General features: G+C 42.7%; 1 protein-coding gene across 6 annotated transcripts in view; it reads right to left on the reverse strand.

Moving 5' to 3' along the window:
- LOC138958377 (protein FAM149B1-like) overlaps positions 1–27,500 on the reverse strand; it is a 99,397-nt gene that overhangs the window by 39,998 nt on the left and 31,899 nt on the right. For all 6 annotated transcript variants that reach the window (XM_070329506.1, XM_070329503.1, XM_070329502.1 and 3 more), the window contains one exon: positions 4,698–4,805. In XM_070329506.1, coding sequence (XP_070185607.1) covers positions 4,698–4,805 — 108 coding nt within the window. The remainder of the gene's footprint in view (positions 1–4,697; positions 4,806–27,500) is intronic.

Consider the following 27,500-nt stretch of genomic DNA (forward strand, 5'->3'; position numbering starts at 1 on the left):
TTAAACATTCGGCCTTTCTGTATTGGTAATTTATGATTTAATGTTCTAAAACGTAAAAAAAGAGAGTGCTAGGTTATTGGGTAAAATGTTCAAATAATTTTCAAATGTATCTTTAAACAATCTATCATTCAAACAAGTTTCTTTTTCATTTAATTCTGAAAACCACGATTGTATATATTGATCTTTTAGGCATTGCAACGTTTTCAATTTAAACCATTTTTCAGAACATCGTAAATTAAACTACATTTAGTCAAGCTGTGGAATTCACAGAATGAAACTGAACGCACTGCATGTTTTCACAATGACCGTAGTCTGCCGCTTGTGCAAAACGGAGTGAAACTGACGAGCCTGTTTAGCGCGGTAGTGGTTTCGCTGTGCTGCATAGCACGCTTTTCTGTACCTCTCTTCGTATTAACTTTCTGAGCGTGTTTTCAATCCAAACATATCATATCTATATGTTTTTGGAATCAGGAACCGACAAGGAATAAGATGAAATTGTTTTTAAATCGATTTCGGAAATTTAATTTTGATCATAATTTTCATATTTTTAATTTTAAGAGATTTTTGTTAATCCGAATATAACATGTTTATATGTTTTTGGAATCAGAAAATGATTAAGAATAAGAAGAACGTAAATGAGGATCGTTTTATATAAAGAAAATGTATTACAATTTTCAGATTGTTAATGACCAAAGTCATTCATTAATTTTTAAGCCACCAAGCTGAAATGCAATACCGAAGTCCGGCCTTCGTCGAAGATTGCTTTACAAAAATTTCAATCAATTTGATTGAAAAATGAGGGTGTGACAGAGCCGCCTTAACTTTTACAAAAAGCCGGATATTACGTCATCAAAGACATTTATCCAAAAAATGAAAAACAGGTCCGGGGATATCATACCCAGGAACTCTCATGTCAAATTTCAGAAAGATCGGTCCAGTAGTTTACTCAGGGTTCCTGCAGGGCAGAGCTGATACAATTCAATGAGTTTTCAAGGACATTTCCAGGACCAAATAAATGCTTTTCAAGGACATGATTTTCCACAAACTACGGGTGACTAGTAATAGTTAGTTCGTCTGCTTTCGTTTTCACTCGGTCTTTTATTCTCCCAAAATGTGTGTACTGTATTTGACGAAAAAAAAGGGGGTTGCATTTTTTTTTTAAACTAAGACAAGCTGCTGACGAAATGTATAGGCAACAATTTGGAAAAATCAAGTACTTTTCAATGACTATTTAACAAAACTCTATTTTCAAGCACTTTTCAAGGCCTGGAAAAGGTTTTCCAATTTTCAAGGAGTTTTCCAGGGTTCAAGGACTCTGTACGAACCCTGTTTACTCCGAATCGCTCTACACACACACACAGACAGACAGACAGACACACACACACACACACACACACACACACACACACACACACACACACACACACACACACACACACACACACACACACACACACATATATATATATATATATATATATATATATATATATATATATAAGATACTGGACAAAAGAAAAATCAGATACATATTCCAGACTTAAGTTTTATTCTATGATCAGTAAATCTTACGAAATGCAGTCATACTTAATACAAATTAAGAATAATAAACACAGAAAGATGTTAAGCAGATTAAGGACTAGCACACATTGTCTAAAAATTGAAAGTGGAAGACATCAGAATATCCCTAAAGAAAATCGTCTTTGTATTGAATGCAATGTCATAGAAGATGAAATACATTTTCTAGATAAATGCAATAAATATGTTAAATTAAGGGATGAATTTAAAGAAGATGCTTCACATATCAATATGAAATATGCTAACAAAAATCCAAGTAACTTATTTTTAGAAGACGAAGTTCAAGTTAGTCTTGGCAAATTTGTTACGGATTGTTTTAGCATTGTATAAAGCATTATTTGTTGTTTGTTGTGTCAATAACTTTACTGGTTCATGACAATAAACATTATTCTATTCTATTCTATTCTATTCTATTCACACACACACACACACACACACACACACACACACACACACACACACACACACACACACACACACACACACACACACACACACACACCACGACCCTCGTCTCGATTCCCCCTCTACGTTAAAACATTTAGTCAAAACTTGACTAAATGTAAAAAGAAGGACCGTAACATGAACTTTACGCTAAAACGCGAAAGCCAGAACAAAACGCGAGGCCGTACAAATAACTTGCAAAAACCAAAACCACGTGGACACCTTCGTGACACACTTTACTGCAATGTGCCCTTGCATTGCCTGTACTAATTTTCAAAGGTGCGTGTCATTAACTATGTACAATCACAACCAAGGCCCATGTATTCTTGAAAACAATGGAAAGTATTAGATCTATTAATAGGTCGGGCTTGCCTGCCAACAATTTTCTCTCAAGTCCTGGCTACTAATCTGTGTAATGTTCTTGGTACCATTGGCACGCACTAATTTATAGTCTGTTACACTTGCGTGGCCGTAACTTGAGCACGACTACAAAACTTTTTTCCCTCACAGACATCTAAAGCTTGATCTGCAGCAGGTTTGCTTCAAATGGTGAATTCTTATCTCATCTCTCAACTATTCCCCCCCCCCCCCCCACACACACACACACACCCCTTCTCATTTCACATGCAAAAACTCTTTTCTCCACCACCACCACCCCATCACTTCGCCCACCTCAAAAGAAAGCAGGTTCGATTATCTACCTGTCTTAATGGGATAGGGAAAGTGGTTGGTGGTCGACCTGAGCGAAAGATCAGAAGGAAAGAAATAATAAATGGCAGAGGGGGACACAAGAGATCCGAGCTGATCGCAGTGTCAACACGGCCAATGTTCGGCGCGGCCTTTTCCTCCTTTCATCTTATCTCTTGTCTAATTTGCTTGTCTTCTTGGATCCAAGATTAGTCTTGTGAGTTACGACCCCTTACGCCCCCACCCTACCCAGCCTGGACCCTCGTGCTTCTTGTCAAGGTTAGGTAGGATCTTCGATATGGCTGCGACTGAGCACCAACACTTTTCTGTACACAATGTTTCTTCTTCTTCTTCTGCGTTCGTGGGCTGAAACTCCCACGTACACTCGTGTTTTTTGCACGAGTGGAATTTTACGTGTATGACCGGTTTTTTTTACCCCGCCATTTAGGCAGCCATACGCCGTTTTCGGAGGTAGCATGCTGGGTATTTTCGTGTTTCTATAACCCACCGAACTCTGACATGGATTACAGGATCTTTTTCGTGCGCACTTGGTCTTGTGCTTGCGTGTACACACGGGGGTGTTCGGACACCGAGGAGAGTCTGCACACAAAGTTGACTCTGAGAAATAAATCTCTCGCCGAACGTGGGGACGAACTCACGCTCACAGCGGCCAACTGGATACAAATCCAGCGCGCTACCGACTGAGCTACATCCCCGCCCCTATACACAATGTTTAATTTTCATTAAGAAAATGCAACACAAAGCGTCCACAGAGTGGCAGATAAACAGACAAACACTCACTTGCGCGCACCCCCCCCCCCCACACACACACACACACACGGGTACACTGTGCACAAGGCAATTAAAATTAATGAAACTAACCCCACCTTAACATCTTAAAAGAGCTCAACGCGGTTACGTCAAATCACTTTTCTTCAAATGTTTACACAGGCAAGCAGTTAATTGCCGGAGAGGGCTGTGCACCCCATTTCTAGTGCTTGACCCCTTTAAAAAGCAAAGACAGCTACCCCGTGCATGCATTCGGCAGTGTCAACTCTTCGAGATCGGCTGTCAACATCATAATTACCCTCATTGTGGCGAGTTTCCCAAAGGCTCGTATGTCGTTTGTATGCACTTGCTGTTCTACCACTCCTTTTCAGCTAGTTATGAATTTCTCGCCGTGATTGAAAACGATGACAAGGGTAGTGTGCAAAGAAAAGACTAATATTGAAAACTAGTATTACAGCCCTTCTCGTGTTTTCTTTTCCTTTTGACATGTGTTGGCACTAATGCCGTGCAATTTTTTTTTCAATCACTGCATTTTATTGATAAAAACCGAAGCCCTATAGTACTCGTGAATGAGATCAACGGTGTATTCCGTGAAAGGAAAGTCAGAATTAAACAGACAAACTGGACACGGTGTTAATGCTTGAGTTGACGAAGAGAAAATATTGAAAGAAAATAAACAGACAGACAGACAGACAGACAGACAGGCAGCAGACAGACAGACAGGCAGCAGACAGACAGACAGACAGACACAGAGGGGGGAGGCGGGCGAGAGGTAGAGAGGGAGGAGTGAGAAGGAGGGAGGGAGGGAGGGAGGCCGAGGGAGAGAGAGAGAGAGAGAGAGAGAGAGAGAGAGAGAGAGAGAGAGAGAGAGAGAGAGAGAGAGAGTTAAAACATATGTTGACAAAATGATGAACAATGATAATGTGTTTACATTAGTTAAAAACGTTTGACAAAATAAAAATCATGAAATAAAACCCGAAACTTACTTCCTCTTCTGCGTTCCCACGTCCGCAATTTTTTTTAATATATTGTCAGTTTAAAGAAGTGGGCGGGTGTGGTCGTGTTTTCTCTCCCCCCCCCCCCCCCCCCCCCCCATCCCTTAGGCATTCATTCTTCGTTTTCCGCGAAATACAAACAAACACACACACACACAAAGAGAAAAGCTGACACTGAAAAGCACCAAGACAAGACTGGCTGACCTGGCGATGGCATTGTGAACAGAGGCGATGTAGTCCTGGGGCAAGTCCTTGTCAGCAGGCTCCGGCAGTGGTACATGGCCTTGCTGGGGCGTCTTGACCACCGCCCGTCTGGAACACACGGGTAACAACACCAACATCAGACAAGGTCAAGTTTAGGTAAAGGTTAAGGTATTCCCATAACCATATTTGATTACTCGGCTGTGAAACCCAACTCCTGTGATATGAGAGGGTAAATTTACATAGTGCAATATCATATTTGATTGTATCCCGTTTATGTTTTATGTGTGTCGTCCTATCCAATTGTTGTTATAATCGTTTACAGGCAGGCAGGGTGTGCCGAAGAAAAATTTCCATTTTTATGTAATATTTTAATGGACAATAAAGTGCTGTTATTGTTATTGTTGTTATTGTTAGAAAGGGATCCGGGAGCGAGACGTTGGAGATCTCAACTTTTCCAAACCGGTAATAAGACCAACATCCGATAAGGTCAAGGTAAAGCCTGTGTCCTTAACTGGACGCTGTCGACTTTGCGAACTATGCTTCGCCAAGCTGGCCGCACGAAGCTTTAGCACTGAGTTTTCGGTCAAAAGTCTTCGAGAAGTCTTCGCGAAGTCGTCTTCGGGTTCAATTAGGACCGCCTTCACCATATTTGATCGTAGGGTAGCGAGATGTTGGAGATGTCAACTTTTCCACACAGGTAATAAGACCAACATTAGATAAGGTCAAGGTATTTTCCATAACCATATTTAATCGTTGGAGATCTCAACTTTTCCACACAGGTAATAAGACCAACATTAGATAAGGTCAAGGTATTTTCCATAACCATATTTGATCGTTGGAGATGTCAACTTTTCCACACAGGTAATAAGACCAACATTAGATAAGGTCAAGGTATTTTCCATAACCATATTTGATCGTTGGAGATGTCAACTTTTCCACACAGGTAATAAGACCAACATTAGATAAGGTCAAGGTATTTTACATAACCATATTTAATCGTTGGAGATCTCAACTTTTCCACACAGGTAATAAGACCAACATTAGATAAGGTCAAGGTATTTTCCATAACCATATTTGATCGTTGGAGATCTCAACTTTTCCACACAGGTAATAAGACCAACATTAGATTAAGGTCAAGGTATTTTTCATAACCATATTTAATCGTTGGAGATGTCAACTTTTCCACACAGGTAATAAGACCAACATTAGATAAGGTCAAGGTATTTTCCATAACCATATTTGATCGTTGGAGATGTCAACTTTTCCACACAGGTAATAAGACCAACATTAGATAAGGTCAAGGTATTTTCCATAACCATATTTGATCGTTGGAGATGTCAACTTTTCCACACAGGTAACAAGACCAACATTAGATAAGGTAAAAGTAAAGTTATTCCCAAAACCATATTTGAGCGTAGGGGAGCAAGATGTTGGAGATTTCAACTTCTCCAGTGCCAGCTTCTTGATGGGGGCGGTGCATGCCCATCACCTCTCCAGCTCCCTCGCTGCCTTTGCCTTTCAAAACTCTAACTACGACGAGGTACCCATTTCCAGCTGGGTGGACTGGAGAGCGCTCGGACAAAACGGGTATAAATTTGTATTCGCCCCGAGTGGACAAGGAAATCAAAGGCCTTTCACAGTCAGTTTGCATACAAATACGTCACAATTTCAGTCACATGCTTGACTTGGTAACACACACAAACACATTTGTCAACGTCCAAATGATGCCCGATTTCGAAGACGGGTTTGCAGTCAGGTTAACAACAGACACATGACCTTGCAGTTCATTTGACACTAGTTAGATAACACGCACACAAAGAATTTGTACCTTCACCTCACGCCCGTCTGATGAATTTAGAGACAGATTTTGCAAAGCCAATATCAAAATAGTCGAAATTTAAAAATGTGACCCTCCACCACGCGCGGAATGAGTCGCACGTCACCTCGCGCGGTTCTGCGCTAGGCTTAAGTATAAGTCCGGGGGGTGCCTGGTAACAGTGCGAGGGTCACCTTCGTCACAGGCTTATAACTCAAACAGTTTTCGCTCTTTTCTAAAACGGTTTTTACCACTGGATAGAACATAAAACAACTCTGTAGGAAAATGTAAAAATATGAAAATCATGTAAAGGTTACATGCGACTCATTCCGTGGTGGAGGGTCACAAATAATGTCAAATGATACACATGCATTATAACGACTTCTCAACGTCCATATACTACCTGCATGTAAAAACAAAGAGAAAGATTTTGCGAAGTTGATATTGCGCAAGATTGATACAAACGTACACATCAATGCGTCTAAAAATCAGATTGATGGCCGCTGGAAACATACAAATGAAGACTTTTGAACGCCCATAATTATGAAATCCGTTTGACAAACACTTCTGAACGCTCTCTCTCTCTCTCTCTCTCTCTCTCTCTCTCTCTCTCTCTCTCTCTCTCTCTCTCTCTCTCTCTCTCTCTGTCTCTCTCTCTCTACATGGGCCTCCTCGATCTGTTACACTCTGTACATGTACGGTTTTGATGAAGTATGGGAAAACCAAGGTGTTGGCGATGAGAGGGCGTTCCTGACAGCATTCAAAGAAACACTTATTTCATCCTATAAGCAAACCTGGCTTGAAAATGTACAAGGAAGTGAACGTTTCTCTCTGTACAGAACCTTCAAATCAACCCTAACATTATCCAACTATTTAAGTGATTTGAAACATATTAAAGCTAGAAATCTTCTGATTAGACTTAGATTGGGAGTATCTCCTCTGAAAGTGCATCGATTTCGCTTTAATTTAAATGCAACCTCCGCTGATTTATCTTGTCCATTTTGTTGTGGCAGTGTTGAAGATGAAGTCCACTTTGTTTTAGTATGCCCTAAATATGCTGAGTTAAGAGAATATTATATTCCACGAAAATACACTAGAATCCCATCATTGTTTAAATTAACCATGCTGTTTTCAAACACTAGTAAGCCGTTATTGCTACGTTTTTCTACATTTGTCATGAAGGCGCTTTCCATTCGTAATCCATAATCCGTAAACGAAACAGGGCGATGTTCTTGTTTTTGTTCACTATGTGCATTTGTATGCTGGTGCTTGAGATGTGCTCATCTCCATGAAAAGGGCCCAAGGCCTACTCATTAAAACATTCAGACTTCAGACTTCAGACTTCAGACTTGTCTCTCTCTCTCTCTCTCTCTCACACACACACACACACACACACACACACACACACACACACACACACACACACACACTAATCCCCTGATCAGCGCAGGATATAATCGTATTTAATCAACCCAGATATTACTAGAATCAGTTAGCCGCTGCTGTCAACCTCATCGCATCAAATATAAATGTACCGTTATAAGAAGATTAGACACCAAGCAACAGTGGTCATGACTGTATGCAGTCTGTTATTCCCAACAAACCTGGACGTCCACTGGACGTGTGTGCACGCGTAATTACATTATTGTATAAGTGTACGTCTCTTTGTAGATGAAAAGAAAACCGAAACAAACAAACAAACAAACAATCCACACAAAAGAACATGGAAGTACAAAAGTATTACAAATAAAAGCCCGGAACGCGTTCAAATAGAAATATATGTTGAAACCACAAGGCTTTCAGGTTTCAACCATCATCGACCCACTCAAAACACACTGTAAGGACACAAAAAGTCACGAACCGCAATGCTCAATCTATTAACAGCGTTTACAGCTATCGTCAGTGTAAACCCACAAACGTGCCCCGCTCTATCCTCCTTCAGAGAACAGCTAAAACTAGTTTAAAAAATCAAAAGAGACAAACACACCAAGAAGGAAAAGAATGAGAAAGAACGAACAAAAACACCTCCCCCCCCTCCACACACACACACACGAGAGAGAAAAAAACCCACACAGAGAAACTTGACAGAAACAAACAGAAACGATAACGTCAACTTTTTTCCTCATTTCCAGCACGCCCTTACAGCAAAAGCATCCCGCATGCCGTTTCCAAGGTTACCAGAACAACACAAAAATCAACACACGGCCGGCAGCGAATGAATGTAAAGCGGGCCAAGAGCCTATCACTGTGTATCAGCCATGGGGCAAACTGGAGGGCCCGGGGACGGTAAGCAGCTTTTTGTACCTCAGGCACTTGATCAATGAACGCCAACAAAGGGCGACAAGAGGCAGGAAAGGACAAGAGGATTGCAGTTTTTCGGTACCGACATTGGTACCGTACAGCTAGGAGAGTGACAGCTGTTAGATGACTGGCTGTATACGGTTTTATTATAATCTCTTGTTGTTTTGTCCGCCTGTGGTAACAGCGTCCGACTCAAGTCATGTCATTTTGGTTTGTTTGTTTGTTTATTTGTTGCTTAACGTCCAGCCGACTACGCAGAGCCATATCAGGACGAGGAAGGGGGGGATGAAGGGGGCCACTTGTCAAGCGATTCCTGTTTACAAATTCACTAACCCATTACTTGTGTCCCAGCAGGCTTTAGTAAAACTAAATTAATACCTACTGGAAGATTACCAGTTTCCAGTATGTTAAAATAGGCTTAACCTATCTACTGCTGGACTTACATCAGAACACTAACAGATTAAACTATACATGAATCGCGAGACAAGCGACAAGAGAAGAGATTTTTGGAAAAAATACAGGTGAATGAGCAAGAAGGCAGAAACAAGAAAAGAATTCATGAAGAAAAAGAGAGCATGACAGGAAAGAGGAACCAAAAATCTACCTAACAGAAAACTAGAAAGCTCCTGCGGTTCCAAAAACAGGAGGGGCCTTTAATTTCATAACCGCAGTGCCCTACTGCGGGATGTCATTTTGGTCTTCAAAGTTCTGGCACCATATTCATAAATGTGCTTCCTCATATAATTACGCCTCGCTTTTTTTCGAGAAAAAAAAAACCCCACATTTAAGTGAAGATGTGGTCCCAAAAAAAAGGTGCGAACTTAATGAAAATGGAAATTGTTAACTGTCATGCACATTTTTTGAATATCGGAACAGTGTCCTTTTCCACAGATGAATCATTTTCGCGTTTAAGATTAATCTAAACTTTCTCCTATACTTAAGGGTGTTAAGACAACCGAATGTAATGGAACTAATTCGCCAAATTTGTGGTTAATTTTTATGACAAGGACTCGAACTTATCCTTCAATGGAACCATAACAAAAAACCATAGATGGCTACGTCCTTGTAATAAATACAGGAAATATGAAATATACAGGTCACATGGAACTAGGACTCGCTAGTCATCCTCCCCTAGACCCCTCTCACCCCCCCCCCCCCCCCCCCCCCCCAAATATCTTTCCACCCTCCTACTTCTCCAGTCATTCATTACTCATAAATCCGTTGTGGTATTCTAAAGAGTTAAAGGCTGCCATACACGTAGCGTTCATTAATTAATTCATATTGTTTACATGTGCCAATAATGTTATAAAACTGTACCTAAGGGGATATAATAACGATTGGCTGTAGCTTTCGAACACAGAAAAAATTATTTCAGTATTGCAAAGTGGTGTTGATAGTGTCGAATGTAAACAGAACAGTCTCAAAGTGAAAGTGGATGTTTTCCGGAAATTGCGAAGTTAACAAGAATACAGAAAAGCGCGCTTTCCTGCTTAGCACAATACGCTACCGCGCTAATCTGGCGTGTCAACATCACTACGTTTTGCACGTGGAAGGTGAGCGATTTCCTTCACGCGGGGATTGACGAAGCTGCACTGTCTGTGTTGACGGTCTAAAAGTAGCCCAAGTCCTGGAGAACTGTTGCTAAACAATGCAAAAAAGAATTAAATATTTCTCGTAATTGGTAAGGACTTCAAACCTAAAACTTTGCAGGAAGCTTAATTTATACATCCCCGCAACGATGGGAAAAGCCCTGGAAGTAATTAAACTAATTAAATAGGACTATGTCAGCCTTTAAGAAGCGCAGGTCCCAATGCGTCCCCCCAAGACAAATAGGGGCAAGCGGGAAGAAGACCACTTGGTCTCCAAACGGTCAATCCCTTGCTAATGAGAAAAGCAATGGCTAGGTACTGAAGGGGGCTGGCCACTGGCTGGGGCTTTGTTGTTGCTAAGACTCTGAAGACTCCGGTGTCGCATGGAGTGTGGAGACTGAAAGACGCAGGTTGGACACTTCTGGTCACTTGGGCCTCATGCTGATCCATAGACTTGGGCTTATTATTGTGATCTGCGGATCAAACAATTGGTGGCGAATCCGGGTTTATACAAAGCCTAAGCTGTTTCTTCTATGCACGATTTTTCGGCATGTGTCTCCATGTTAAAGTAGATCAAAGTGGAATCATGTCTTAGATACTTGTCTAGGTACCTTTGTCTCTGTCCTCTCCCAGATTTCTTTTTCCCTTCAGTTTTCTTTCTCTCTCTCTCTCTCTCTCAAGGACAGGTTGTAAGAAAAAGCCTAGCCTTAAATCTTTATCCTTGTAAAATAAAGTTCAATTTAATTCAATTCTCTCTCTCTCTCTCTCTCTCTCTCTCTCTCTCTCTCTCTCTCTCTCTCTCTCTCTCTCTCTCTCTCTCTCTCTCTCTCTCTCTCTCTCTCTCTCTCTCTCTCTCTCTCTCTCTCTCTCTCTCTCTCTCTCTCTCTCTCTCTCTCTCTCTCTCTCTCTCGTAGCCATGCTAGCTACATTTATGCAAAGGGAGGATCGAAATCGTTCTTTGGATGACATGAGTGACTGTGTCCTAGGGCTCCTTTCTTGCAAGATTCGAAGATCTGTAGACCATTGTCTTTTATTGTCTAATGTTGTTCGTGGATGCAGTTTTAGACGATCCATGAACACAACGCTCAAACTTCTTTTTTTTTTTCAACCTACATGTACTTTTGGATTGGCACTTCTTGAAAAAAAACCACCAGATCCATGTCCACTAGACATATAAACTGAAGAAGTAGAATAAGATGAACGTAAATTTGGATCGTTTTATATAAAAATAATTATTACAATTTTCAGATTTTTAATGATTAAAGTCATTAATTAATTTTTAAGCCACCAAGCTGAAATGCAATATGGAAGTCCGGCCTTCGTCGAAGATTGCGTTACAAAAATGTCAATCAATTTGATTGAAAAATGAGGGTGTGACAGTGCCACTGCCGCCTCAACTTTTACAAAAAGCCGGATATGACGTCATCAAAAGTATTTATCGAAAAAAAGAAAAAAAAACGTCCGGGGATATCATTTCCAGGAACTCTCATGTCAAATTTCATAAAGATCGGTTCAGTAGTTTGGTCTGAATCGCTCTACACACACACACACACACGCACAGACAGACAGACAGACAGACAGACAGACACACACACACACACACATACACCACGACCCTCGTCTCGATTCCCCCTTTATGTTAAAACATTTAGTCAAAACTTGACTAAATGTAAAAACGGAACATTAAACTGGAAGCTATTTCCCTTTATTGCCTTACAGTTCCAGGCTTAATTACTACCCGACGAACGCACCACACACCGATATTTTCCAGTGACAATTTAATTAGAAACAGAAGCCTGCAGCGACTACACAAGATTATTGGGAGTAAACGCTCACTTCTCTCTCCTGCAATTAACAGGCAGCTGCGACAGAGAAAACAGCAACCGAAATTCGCCAGGAAATAATTTGACAGTCGCCATTTTCTTGCAACCGCGACCGGAAGCAGAGAGGAAATTGCCCGGATGACAGCGAAGGTTCTGGCAGAGAACGATACCAACGTCCCGTAACTTTCTTTTTTCATTTGGTGTTAACGTCGTTTTCAACCATTCAAGGTTATATCGCGACGGAGGGAAGGGGGGAGATGGGATAGAGCCACTTGTCAATAGTTTCTTGTTCACAAAAGTACTAATCAAAAATTTGCTCCAGTGGCTTGCAACGTAGTACAATATATTACCTTACTGGGAGAATGCAAGTTTCCAGTACAAAGGACTTAACATTTCTTTCATACTGCTTGACTAAAATCTTCACAAACATTGACTATACTCTATACAAGAAACACTTAACAAGGATAAAAGGAGAAACAGAATCCGTTAGTCGCCTCTTACGACATGCTGGGGAGCATCGGGTAAATTCTTTCTCGTCCCAACCAATATGTCCCGTAACTGCTGATGGTCTAAGAGTAGTAACGTTCCTTGTTGTACGATGCTTTACGAAATAGTGATCAGAGTTGGGGGGTGTATAAGGATGAAGGTGCAGGTTCGGATGAGAAGTATGTGATGCGTATACTTTTGCTGGGCGTTCGAGGAAAGAGAGGGCATTGTTCCTGTTTACAACTGAGCCGGGTCTTGGTATACGTGTCCAAGTGGACGATTCCTCTTATCCTTGACAAAAGCATGGAGAGATTATTTTGGCGGTGTTCATCAAATCGTGTACACGGGAAGAGAAATACCTTCAAGAATCTTACTTATTCTTACTTATTCTTAATAATTGTGTACAGAATAATGCATTTATGTTTGTTTTTGTGAGGCGCCTAGAACTGGTTTAGGATTTGCGTCATATAAATATCCTCATTATTAGTATTCCCAGCCCTGTACTCTTTCTATTTCCCACGCAAGCTACCTGTGATGCATCTTGGCCCCAACGCAGGTGAGGATGGGGGAGGTGAGCGCCTTTCTCTCCTCCCTTCGCTGAGCCATCCGCAAGGACGTGTGAAGGGTGGGCAGGATGGCCGCTAGCCCTCCGGAGGACCCCGCCAGTGACCACTCGGACATCCATTCTGGCGTGGAACAACCGGACACGAGAGAAGAACTTCCAAACCCACCCGAGGTGGTGGCTGGAAGTGTCAGAGAACGTCGAAGGCCGAGTTCGGTTACGGATGTTGATACTTGGGTGTATTGGTGGTAGTTGTGGTAGTGATGGGGATGGGGGGAGACGGAGGAGGGAGCGGTGAAGGTGTAGGTGCGTCGACGGGGGAGGAGGGGCTGATGGTGGTACTCCATGCCCGCAGTGGACTGAGGCGTGTCCCCTGTCATGTCACTCTACTTCACAGCCTCCGCGTCCACCTGTATGTTTCTTTGCTTCTTCTTCGCCTCACATTCCTTGTGTGCATAGACCTATATTAGAATATAGGTCCCTGTTGTGTGCTATCAACTTAAGGCGCAGTTATGTTTCTTCGTTTCTTGTTCGCCTCAGATTCCTTGTGAGCTATCAACTTAATTAAGGCGCAGTTATGTTTCTTCGCTTCTTCTTTACCTCACATTCGTTGTATATATATTATCAACTAAAGGCGCACCTAAATGTTTCTTGGCTTCTTGCTCATCATACATTACTAGCTATCAACTGAAGGATTCTTCGTTTTTTGTTGCCGTAACACTCTCCGCTCACTTCCAATCTGTGACCTAAGAGCAGCGAAACTTCTCCATCATCGCCAGATGACTGTTGCACATAGGCAATTTAACAACAAACCGGACGAAGCAGCGTACTATGAGCGAACAACCACGGATGTCACAAATATCTACGCCATGGATACGTATCACAGTGAAGGGTGTCTTGACTACATGATGACCTCACACACTCACAGTCTCTCACCCTCTATCTGGCCTGGGAAACGGCACTAAAAAGTTTTACTGAATCCAAATCACACTGAACGAAAATTTCCGACTACATTAAGCACACAACAAATACACATGTGACCAGTCGGACTGACGATACATCCTGCTCCATATTGACTGTTAAATCACAAAGAACTATTTCAGAATAGTTCAATCACTGCCACTGATAGTGAAAGCTGAACCCCACTGAAGTCTCTCAAACCAATTCGATCACTGACTGTGCAAAATCCGAATGAAGGGGTTTACTCCGTTTAGGAAGAAGTATATCACCCGCCACAGAATCAGCACGGCACACTAATCACAGAAAACACAGAACTTACATAGCTGAATGAGCAACTGGTCGCACGGTCTCACGAATCAAATTCCAAGCATAACGGACAGAATTCTGCCATCTTCACTTACTGTCCCTCCTCGCTTCTGGTGGAACTGACACTAACCGGGTAAACGATCCACCGGACTAGCCCACATAGCGAGGGTATAAGTCCACCCAGAATAGCACCCTGCTTGTAAGAAAGGCGGCAAAAGTCTAAGTGGACTGTCCACGCCTGCAGGCAAACACGGCAGAGCGAGTTAGCGAGTCAACAACTGGTCACTGCATGGGTACCGCCACCGGCCCCTCGGACAATAGAGGTCGGGGGGTAAAGAGTCCACTTATCCTGTTGTGACCCACAGAAAGATAACAGCCTGTGGGGGAGAGAAGGGCATGGTCAGGTAGTGGTGGTACACTGGCAGTAGTGGTAGAGGTCTTTAGCAATATAACACCTGGAACCGTGACGCTACCGTCAGTGAACACAAATTCGTGAGACATGCACCGACCGAAGAATCAGTTCAGGACCAAAAAGCAAGACACACAATTCTGGATCCCTCTAAATTAAATGACTTTATCACGTAAGGTTCAAACATGAAGGAGAAAGCAAACGTGTAAGCTTTGGAGTAAAGGCCAGCATTAACAAAAAGCCAGGATAGCAAGGGGCAAGGGTAGGGGTGCAGGATCACTGTACGCCAGATCTAAGTAGCGGTTGCGAGGGGACGGCGGGGTCCCTAGCAGCTTTATCAGCGGGCTGGCAAAGCAGGACATTGACAATGACAGAGTCACAATTTACAGCCCGACCCGAGCTGATAAATGCCGAACTGATCAAAAGCCGCAGCCAGCTCTGTTTAACGGCCCTGGTCACAGTTAGTAAGCGCCGCTTTTAACAGCCTCGTAACGGGGTGACCATGAAATCTAATGTCTACAACTACTTCAAACGCTACACCTCCCCCCCCCCCCCATCCTTCCAGAATCATTCTACTGACCGGTATTTGTGGTGATTGCCATGGGAGTGTGGGGGATAACAACAACAACATCGCATGACGTTTGGCTGATACGCATCTGGACATTGGTCGCCTGTCACTGTTGAGAGCGGCGTTTCGCAGCACGCTACCAGATAGATCTACACCCCTATCTACCACGCCATGCTTCTCACCCCTCGGTCACAGTAACACTCTCCCAGGTCACTCTGACACCTCCCCCACATTGACCAGCCACTAGCCAGTGTGGACTTTAAAAGACTAATTGATATGACGTCAGTCGATGCCAAAACTCATGATAATTATGCCAGCAGCAGTTCCAACCCAATGTGGACTTTTAAAAGACTAAATGATATGACGACAGTCGACCACCAAACTCAGCAGCCCAAAGACAGTGTGGACTTTTAAAAGACTAAATGATATGATAGTCGAAGATCAAACTCAGGATAATTATGCCAGCAACAGCCCAAAGCCAGTGTGGACTTTTAAAAGACTAATTGATATGACGACAGTCGATGCCAAAACTCAGGATAATTATGCCAGCAGCAGTTCCAACCCAATGTGGACTTTCAAAAGACTAAATGACATGAGGACAGTCGACCACAAAACTCAGGATGATTTTGCCGGCAACAGCCCAAAGCCAGTGTGGACTTTTAAAAGACTAATTGATATGACGACAGTCGATGCCAAAACTCAGGATAATTATGCCAGCAGCAGTTCCAACCCAATGTGGACTTTCAAAAGACTAAATGACATGAGGACAGTCGACCACAAAACTCAGGATGATTTTGCCGGCAGCAGCCCAAAGCCAGTGTGGACTTTCAGAAAACCAAGCAATATGACGACAGTCGACCCACAAACTCAGGATAATTATGCCGGCAGCAGTTCCAACCCAATGTGGACTTTTAAAAGACTAAATGATATGATAGTCGACCTTCAAACTCAAGATAATTATGCAGCCGTGAGCCCGTGTTGACTTTTAAAAGACTAAATGATTTGACGACAGTAGAATTCAAAACTCAGGATAATTATGCCGACAGCAGCCCAAAGCCCGTGTTGACTTTTAAAAGACTAAATGATATGACGACAGTAGAATTCAAAACTCAGGATAATTATGCTGGCAGCAGCCCAAAGCCAGTGTTGACTTTTAAAAGACTAAATGATATGATAGTCGACCATCAAACTCAGGATAATTATGCCGACAGCAGCCCAAAGCCCGTGTTGACTTTTAAAAGACTAATTGATATGACGACAGTCGATGCCAAAACTCAGGATAATTATGCCGGCAGCAGCCCAAAGCCAGTGTGGACTTTTAAAATACTAAATGATATGACGACAGTAGAATTCAAAACTCAAGATAATTATGCAGCCCCAAGCCCGTGCGGAAATTAAAAGACTATAATTGATTGACGATAGTCGACCACAAAACACTCAGGATAATTATGGCGACAGCAGCCTCAAGCTAGTTTGTCTTCACAGGAAGTAGGTCTGTCCCAACAGAAACCCGGCGGAAAAAGTGCGTATTGAACGGGATGTTATGTTAGCAGCTGGAAATATTAAGTTCCCCCAAGGGAACCTGTCTTTTATCACCAAGTATCAGCTAGATTTGTTTGATTTTTATTTACAACAATTTTTATTTTTATTTTAACTTTGCAGACATTATTTCTCAATTCTGCTGCAAGACCGACTGATTATAACAAAGAAAAGAAAAGAAAAGACAAAAAAGTCGGTCAAGTTTATCACAGCTTAATATAACAATTTATTTCCGCCATTTCTGCATGAAGTTTTCTGCCAATTGTGGGAAAAGGGTTTGGCCGTTTCCTGCTTCGCCAGTAGGCACGCGTGGACCGTTGGAAGACCGACTGAAAAAAAGTTAAGCGAGCAACAAAGCAACAAATTACACAAGAAGCAGACCAAGTTGTGAACAACACAGGAAAAGACTTGGTGCCGGATTCGGCGTGAGCGATCAGACATTCAATTAGCACAGGAAGACGACCACTAACTAACTTGATGCCCAGCTCTCCAGAACATGTTGTCAAGGAGATACTGACCATCTCTTTCCTGTACTGGCCTCAGAGCTAACTATAAACTCTTTTTGCACGGGTAGAGATTTGAATTGTTTTGAACAGTATTCACAAAGACGTTTTTACAACAGCCTCAGAAGTCTTGCGCAATTCTGACCGCACGCACCTGGCTTTGTCTCGAACTTGGGAGGCACACAGATGAGCACTTATTTGTCGCAATTTTTGCTAAACGGCTGACAGACTGTGCGACAAACAAAAGTTTTTTCGCGTAAAAACATACGATACGCATTATTCCCGACAGCGACTACGCATTCGGCAAGTTTTCTAGTGGTATCTGCGACAGGCAAGTACAGGCAAGTACACTTTGTGCCCAGGCATCAAGCCACTGCCTCCTCGTAAAAAAAAAAACCAAGTCGCGTGAAGCGATATAAAAACATTTAGTCAAGATCAACACCACAAACCAATCATCGCCGAGACTACATTCAGATAGTCTCGGCTAACTATACCGAAGACCGAGACGGGTCACGCTCGCCGCAGCGAAGCACGCGTCCGTGGTACTTACTGAACCTATGTTCTGTAATTCTGAGCACATTTTTATAGTAAACATGACATATGTATATGTTTTTCAAATCAGGGGAAATTGCAGAATACGATGCAATCCTTTTTGAATCTGTTTGTGAAAATTCGATTTTAATGACAACTTTAATGAGCAAACTAATTAACTACTTTTTACGCTGCAAAGCTGAAATCCAATCCCATAGTCCGGACTTCGTCGAAGATTGCTTGGCCAAAATTTCAATCCATTTGATAGAAAAATGTTAAATGAGGGCGTGACAGTGCAGCCTCAACTTTCACAAAAAGCCAGATATGACGTCATCAAAGACATTTATCGAAAAATGAAAACAACGTCCGGGGAACCCAGGAACTCTCATGTGAAATGTCATGAAGATCGGTCCAGTAGTTTTCTCTGAATCGCTCTAGCTACACACACACACACACACACACACACACACACAGACACACACACACACACACACACACACACACACATACATACATGTATACATACATACACACACACATACACCACGACCCTCGTCCCTCTCGCAGAGAGAGAGAAAAAGATATGTCTGTGTCGTACAATACGCGTGCTTTAGTCGGAAGGAGCACTGCCATTCGATGCGATTTCAGACTAAAGATATCAGTCATGCAATCTGCATAAGTATCCGTTTTCGGGAAGTGTCATTAACACTCAACCTCATTTAGTGAAAATCACACGCAGTGTGGGAGAGACACTCAAAAAAAAAAGTACAGACGGAAAAAATGGCTTTCTTTGCTCAAGAGGAAAGAGAAACTATCGAAGGGTCCAACGGTGAAAAAAAAACGGTACGAAAAAAAGAGAGAAAAAAAGTGAGAGAAAAAATAATAGCCTCGTTTAATTTGCTCGCACAAAACGCCCCACTAAAAATGCTGCTCGACACATGCTGGTTGGATCCATCGCCACAGCATGTGATGTTCGGGTAACCATGGTAACACAAACACAGCCCTGGAAACACGACAGCTGAGCAGACAGCACTCCACTTTGCTGAACTTCCCTGTTGAAAGGCGGCTTCCATTTATCTCTGTGAGAGAGAGAGAGAGAGAGAGAGAGAGAGAGAGAGAGAGAGAGAGAGAGAGAGAGAGAGAGAGAGAGAGAGAGAGAGAAAGAGAGAGAGAGAGAAACTTTGGTTCTTGGAAAATGTCCTTGCATGTATGGAGCGAGGGGAGGATGGAATCTTTGAAGTGGTAGCGATGGTGGCCAAAAACTTCAAAAACAATAATTCTTAGCAGACGTAACTGCAGTTAAAACCAGAAGCTAACCCTACCCCCCCCCCCCTCATTTTTGCTGCTACTTCAAATTAAATCTGCCATCATCATACACTCCCTTTCGTTCTAAATTACAATAGTCCCAGTACATATCAGACCATTCATTTCACAGAACACCATTCGGTAAAAGGTGGCACCATCCGTATTCTGATGTCACAGATTTTTTGTTTAAATGCAGCATGCAGCAGGCGTATATAAAGTCGATACCGCTTCTGCTTTCGCCTTCACAAGACAAAACCAAGAGGGACGGGTCTAATTTTGACATGTTTTGGTCGGAGTTCCATCGACCCTTCGGGGAGCAAACACACATCAGTTACCTGGGGATCGTCGTAACAGTCTTGCTTGCCCCAGTGCTAGTTTACACAACATCGCGGTCAGATCTCGAATTTCGTTCTTGCGGATGACGTTGACAAACACGTTCCACAGGTCAAGAAACACTGCGGAAAGGTCGTGGGTAAAAACGTTTTTAAATTTAGACCAACAACCTCGACCTTTTGTGCCTTGGCATTTTTGTCCTCGACATTTTGGTTCTCTAGTGGTGCGCACGCAACCTCTTTTTGTCAAGTAAGAAATAATATTTCAAAATAACGGCATTCTATTGACTACAAATTTTACCCAGGTAAATATAGGGAAAGTCGCATCTGAAAATCTTGTTAAGAACTCTTATTTTCTGACGACCAAATTATCTTCCACATGCCATCCTACTTAGATTGCAATCCACGAAAACCGAGAACTCTGACGGTCAAAACGAGATCAAAACCCTTTGAGAAAGTCTTACCCTCTGATGACCAAAGCACCCCCCGCGCCCTCCTCCTCCTCCTCCTCCTCACGATGCAGAGTCAAAGAAGGAACGATGGCGGCACTGAACGTGGAAGCCCTGAAACTGATGTGCCCTGAAGAACTGGAAGACGAGATCCCGCCCGGGTGGGAGAACAGGTGTAAGGAAGAGGTGGACCCCTGGAGCTTGCCACCCCCTCCCCATCGTCCTCTGGGGAGGGACGGGAGGGGGAGCAGGGTGGCGGTGTTGGAGGGGCTGGGGTAGGGCAGCTGGTGGAGCCCCAGCCACTGCTCGCAGAGAGCCGCAGAGCCCATGGTGGGGGAGGTCTGGAACCCCGCGCCCACGGTCATCATCACTGGTGCTCCCGCTGGTGCTCTGGTCGTTGCGGCGGAGGTGGTGGTGATGGCGATGGTGTTGTTGCTGCTGCTCCTGCGGGGCCCCTGCTCTTCCCCATGGCCTGGCGTGGTGACGACTGGACACTGTCCGCACAATTCTACTCCTCTACTACGTAAATCATCAGCTCGTGCATCATGCTGACCTCAAAACTCGGCTCTTCTCTTGAGGGCGGGGCTGGGCTGACGATGACGGGCACGTCTTCAATATATATAGTCCCTCTCTGGGCGAGGGCTGGTTGAAAAAAAGCTCGTCTGTATTGCTTATGCCCCAACCCTCGTAAAATTTTATTTGATTTGATATACCGTCTGCGGACACCTGTCCAGGTAATAATGCCAAAAGCACTACGCATACACTCCCCGACGGAATTTCAGCACTTATCGGGAAAAGGAGTGCCTTGTTCATCCAAACTCCAGCATTTCCGAGTGAATGACGCTTCAAAAATGCCTTGTGTCAGTACATTAAAAAAAAACACGTTCAAGGAACAAGCGTCAGCTATCTGTTTCGTCACAAATTAAAGCATCAGTCCTGCACTATCAGTCCTGCAATGTGCTGCAATACTGTAACAACACAAGAATCGCTCTTTCACGTTAACACAATGATGCTCCGTCGCTTCAAAGCAAAACACGACAACTGTTGACTACAGCGGAGATCCAAAAAAGCAACCGTTTTCCGCCGCTTTGAGAACTTTAAGAAAGTACAACAATCTCTTTGTTTTACTTCTATAAGAAAGTACTCCGATCTCTTTGTTTTACTTCTATAAGAAAGTACTCCGATCTCTTTGTTTTACTTCCATCACCTAAACAACTTATTGAATAAAAGGCAGAAGCCTGTTCATCAATAGAAAATATATCGTTTGCAAAGTGTTACACTCGTACACCAGAGCTTACTGAACACAAGGCACTTGTTGAAGAACAGTATTGCACACGAGCGGCGCAGTGTACCCTCGCACAACTAAACCCACTGAACGGTCTCCTCGTATCTGGTCAACGACCCACGATAGACAACGGTCTCCTCCTATCTGGTCAACGACCCACGATAGACAACGGTCTCCTCCTATCTGGTCAACGACCCACAATAGACACACATACACACAGACACGCAGAGGTCTGGTCTCAAGAATACATTGCTGGCTATCCCAAGGGTGACGGAAGACAACGATAGACACAGCGCTGTACATACGGTCCTCTTGATGACTGAAGCAGCAGTAATGCAGCAAAACGCCTACAGCTGCATCCTCCTACCATCCCGCACTACTACTGTCACACACAGCAGCAGCGGTACGGCAACGGTACGACGCGATGCAGCAGCGACAGCGGTTGACGTTGCCGCACAGCAGAAGAAGGAGGATGATGACGGGAGATAACAACAGAAGCGGTGATGCGTGCGTGGGAGGATGAAAGACCAATCAATGAATCTTGGTTTGTTGTCACAACTTGTTTCCTTTCAGTTCCATACACTTTTCATTACATTTAGTCAAGTTTTGACTAAATGTTTTAACATAGAGGGGGAATCGAGACGAGGGTCGTGGTGTGTGTGTGTGTGTGTGTTTGTGTATGTGTGTGTGCGTGTGTGTGTGTAGAGCGATTCAGATCAAACTACTGAACCGATCTTTATGAAATTTGTAATGAGAGTTCCTGGGAATGATATCCCCGGACATTTTTTTTCTTTTTTTCGATAAATACTTTTGATGACGTCATATCCGGCTTTTTGTAAAAGTTGAGGCGGAACTATCACACCCTCATTTTTCAATCAAATTGATTGAAATTTTTGTAAAGCAATCTTCGACGAAGGCCGGACTTCGGTATTGCATTTCAGCTTGGTGGCTTAAAAATTAATTGATGACTTTGGTCATTAAAAATCTGAAAATTGTAATAAATTTTGTTTTTATATAAAACGATCCAAATTTACGTTCATCTTATTCTACATCATTTCCTGATTCCAGAAACATATAAATATGTTATATTTGGATTAAAAACAAGCTCTGAAAATTAAAAATATAAAAATTATGATCAAAATTAAATTTCCGAAATCGATTTAAAAACAATTTCATCTTATTCCTTGTCGGTTCCTGATTCCAAAAATATATAGATATGATATGTTTGGATTAAAAACACGCTCAGAAAGTTAAAACGAAGAGAGGTACAGAAAAGCGTGCTATGCAGCACAGCGAAACCACTACCGCGCTGAACAGGCTCGTCAGTTTCAATCCGTTATGCACAAGCGGCGGACTACTGTCATTGTGAAAAAATGCAGTGCGTTCAGTTTCATTCTGTGAGTTCCACAGCTTGACTAAATGTAGTAATTTCGCCTTACGCGACTTGTTTTACTTGTATTTTCTTGTTCTGCATTGCCTGTTCTCGAATCCATCTCTGATAGAACATACGCGGTTGACGTGTTTTGCTTCGAAGTCGCTACGTTCCGCTACTTAGGAAACCTTAAGAAAGCCACGACTGTGTGTGAACATTCAATAATAACTCTAGCTTTACACCTAGTCTAATCACACTTCTTGTGTAGCCAGTAACAGTTCTCGTAGTGTCCGCTTCCCTGCAAGCAATATGTAGAGGTTACATGCCGAGTCTCAGTGATTATCAAAAATAATGGTCGAAGTTAGCGGATCATGAAAAATGCGAGCTTTAGCGAGCTTTTTCATGACCGCGAACTGAGACCATTATTTTTGATAATCACTGAGACGAGGTGTGTAACCTCTTTATTCCTCCTTTCTTCAGTTATTCAAAGAAAAGAGGAGGTTTTTTGCGAAAGTTTGATCGAATCCTATTCGCTCAACCAGTCAACCTGCGCAGGCGATCGATTAATGCGCGGTTGTATAGTTCCGTGCAAATCATTCCATTCTGTTAACACTTCTTGTCAGTTTTCCTATTTTGGACTAAAATCAAGTACACAGATATGCTGTTATTCTGCTGTGGCGGCAAAGGCAGATATTGTGTGTTCTGTATATGTTTTGGTATCGGTTAGGATAATGTTCTTTCGTCAAATGGGACTAGCAGACGAACTTTTGCACCCGTGTTCCAACGTTAAAAACTGTATGAAGTTAAGTTTTCTGGGGAAAATAGTGTATGAAACCGCTTTATGTTGTTTAAATTGATGAGATGTGTGCATTTGGTTGCGTGTGATCTGTTTATTAAATGAAATATTGTTGAAAACTGACCGTCGGATTGCAGTCTGTTGTCGAAGAAACTGAGTGAAAAGAAGGGGAACTACTCTTGTCGCTAGACAAAGTATGAGTTACTTGCCTTGGGAAATTGCTTGTGATGAACGTCTGATCTAGATTCAGAAAACAACCGAACTCATGGATTTTATATGGAGATTCATGTGTTCAGGCCTGTAGTTGTTAATTTAAATGCGGTATGTTTGTATTGTTTGCTCCAGAGATGTATACTTCGTACATTAGAGCGTTCGGAACTTTTCAGTCGCAAAAAGTAGTACCGAAACAGAACAGCTTCTCAACCCATTGCACTATCGAGGATTCAGGCTGTTGCTGGGTCGTTATTTGTTTGGTTGCTGGGTCATTATCGAAAAATAACTACCCCTACAAGTTTACAGAGGTAAAGAAGCAGAGGGGGGAATAAAAAGCCATACAGTATCCCTTGTTGCTTTAGGAGAAGTTATGCAGACTTGTTCCGTCCAAACGGTGGAAGATGGTCAAAGACGTACAGCAACTTTGCGAGTGACCAGCATGAGCAAGCACAAACCAGTGACCAACACGTTGCCACACAAAACGTCACTGGTCAGCCACACAGCTGACGGCCGTGAAAGATATCGATCTGTCGTGAAAAACGGCAATAACACTCGTCAACCCAACGAGGCGCATAGATACACTTTCTTTTTTTGTCTTCTCAAAAACACACAAAACGAACCATGCACAATAGTTTCAAGGACCAGAGACCGTTGTAGATCCACAAACTTCAGCTCCAATCATGAAGGGTTGCTGCTAACACCGACGAAGCGTACGTCGCAAAGTCCACGAGTCAACTCATAAAATACAACCTTTAACGAACAGGTACGAAGGTTAAATCAACACTGTTTATAGACTGCACTAAAAGCCCCACACCCCACACACAAGATGGTATTGTTGGGTAAACACCGTTCTGAAAAGTTTGTACACGCGCCCCGTACCAAACACCACTGTAAAAAGTACGACCGTAAACTATTCATTATGTCCAAACACGAAGCAACCATAAAATCACTGCCGCGTACCTAACTGCCAAAGATGTTTAATTCGCTGTAAAACCAAATCTAAGCGCGACCGTCGCTGGTTTGTGAAGGGCAAGAAAACATTCACGTTTCCTTTTAAACTACTCTACTATCCCTTTTTCCTTGAGAAGAAGCAGATACAATATTGTGTTTATTTACGTGTCACCAAAGACAACCGCAATGAAGAGACATTTCTGCAGGCTTGAATTTTACCGTCATTGGCTAGAAACGTTTCTCTCTTTTTCTTTTCTTCAAGGCTGACTGCAATTAGTACTTGGCACCATCTCGCTACGCATGACTGAATCGTCGATATCAGGAGAGAGTGAAACATTGACAGTCGCAGCAGGTGGCAAGTTCGACACCATTCACTTTCCTATGTTCCCACTACCGCTGTTCGTCGTTTCTTCCATTATAGCTTTCGCAATTTCAACATAAAAGACAGTTCTGTCCTGAGTGGAGTCTAACAATATACTTTCATTACACTGGCGAAGGACTATAAGCCAATAAAAAAGACTTCACTGCAGGTGGGATTTTACCCCACGGCATCCACCCAACCGCCACATTTCACTTCACGAACAACAAAGCCACACGAGGGTTCCGTTAATGAGAGGGAGACCCATTCAACAGGAGGGACAGACCACACCAGACCGACAACGCGCGGAATGCAGGAACCAAGTTCGCTCCAGTTTCCATCAAGACAGTAGGCTGCACGCCTGGACAAAACCACCTAACAAAAGGAAACTCGATCGTATTTCAAGGCCCTCGACACCACCACGTCAGGCGAAGGGGCCCGCAATATTTACAGTTTAGGTAAAAGTCCACCCCACCTTACTCCCCCACCTCACCACACACCCCAACCCCATGATTGTCTCCCATAGTAACGGCTTTTGTTTGGCATTACGAGGAACTGACTTTGGCGTCAACGCCTGTGTCAACTCAAATGACGACAGAATGCGTAAGAAGGAACAGAGCGCGGTTTGAAGGCGAAAGAGATACGGTTGACCTACAAAGCCATGCACTGCCTTTTATAGTTAACTAAACTTTTGTATTTGAAATAGCCCATTGCAGTTGGTGTAGGCCTTAATCTTATTTTAATCGTTTGTCCAGTATTTAATTTAATTCTCTATTTTTGTATGAACTCAAATGTTTAGTGTTCTTAGTATGTCTTGCTAGGCTAAGTTCTATTTAATCAGAGTATGTCTGCGTGTGCTTATACCTAGTGAAATTGGAAAGCGCATAGTGCTTATAGTTATGCGCTATAGAAATCTCCTTAATAAATAAATAAACACCTTGGCAACCTGCATACTGTTGTAGCGACCAGAACGGTAGAATTTACAACAACCTGTCTTCGGGAATCCGGGACGAAGCTAGCCATGTGTATGTTTACGTCGCTGAATTTCGACTGGTAACAAGTCATTTTAGGCACTGCGCAGAACTCCTAGATATAATCACAATAACAGCAAACTTGCACAAATCGTGCGATCATTTACAACCTTTGGCACCAGAAACTTTGTCATTAAAAAAAATACCATGACCTCCATTTAATAGTTAGACAATCTATCAATGAACCCCAGAAGTTAAGGGGTAAAAGTCTTTTTTTTTCCTTCTTTTTTGTTGTTGTTGATGTGTATTATAGCAAGTCAAGTATGAATGTCAAGTGAGCCAGCCATGTCAGAGCAAGCCAGCAATAACAAATGGTTGCAGAATGTACACCATTCACAAAACTCACCCGCAAGCATGTGTTAACAATAAAAACAGGTAACAAATCGTATGAGAGGTTAGATAGTACATGTATTGGATGTTGTAAAAATAAATCTTGAGAGGTTATAGGGTATCGGATGTTATAAAAACATCTTATCATAGATTTGAGGGTATCGGATGTTGTAAACCATTGTTACGAGAGGTTAGAGAGTATCGGATGCTGTAGAAAATAAAATAATAAATCTCATGAGAGGTTAGAGGGTTTCCGTCAATGCTTCGTTGAAACAAGTCTGTACCAATGATTCCTAAAGTGAACCACTCGTCTCTCGGCGATATGTTCTCTCCCCAAACTACCAAATCGTTGCCCTTTACAAATAGTCAGTACCTGTGTCTACAAAATATAAAGAAAGAAACAAACAAAAGCAAAAACACACTGCTACGTAGCACTCATTATTCTGCTAAATCAAGGGGCATCAAGGTCATTATTTCTCCATTAAATATTTAATATGCGTAAAATGACCGCCCAGTGACCCACCGCCCGCCTGGCGTCTTACTCCCCGAACACCACCACTCTTTTGTCACTCGCAAAACGCCTCTCCTCCATAAATAATTCTCCAACAAGCAGTCCTGAACTTGTCGCCGAGGCAACCACACAACAAACAAACCTACACGTGCAGTGAAGGGGAACAGCTATCCGAATAATGATGAAGCATTAAAAACCGAAATAAGTCAGCGAGGCAGACGAGAAGCAGGGCTAAGGATTTTGTAGCTGGCCTTGTTCGTTTTGAAATACCGTGGAACCTGTCCACTACGACAAGAGAAGGGATCGACTGAAAGTGGTCGTTATAGACAGGTGGTTGCTATGGAAAGTTCAATCATACCGATCGGTACACACACACACACACACACACACACACACACACGCACGCACGAACGAACCCACACGAACGAACACGCACGCACACACGCACGTACGCGCACACACACACACACACACACA

This window comes from Littorina saxatilis, linkage group LG2 (genome assembly GCF_037325665.1).
Source record: "Littorina saxatilis isolate snail1 linkage group LG2, US_GU_Lsax_2.0, whole genome shotgun sequence".
NCBI classification, from domain to species: Eukaryota; Metazoa; Mollusca; class Gastropoda; order Littorinimorpha; family Littorinidae; genus Littorina; species Littorina saxatilis.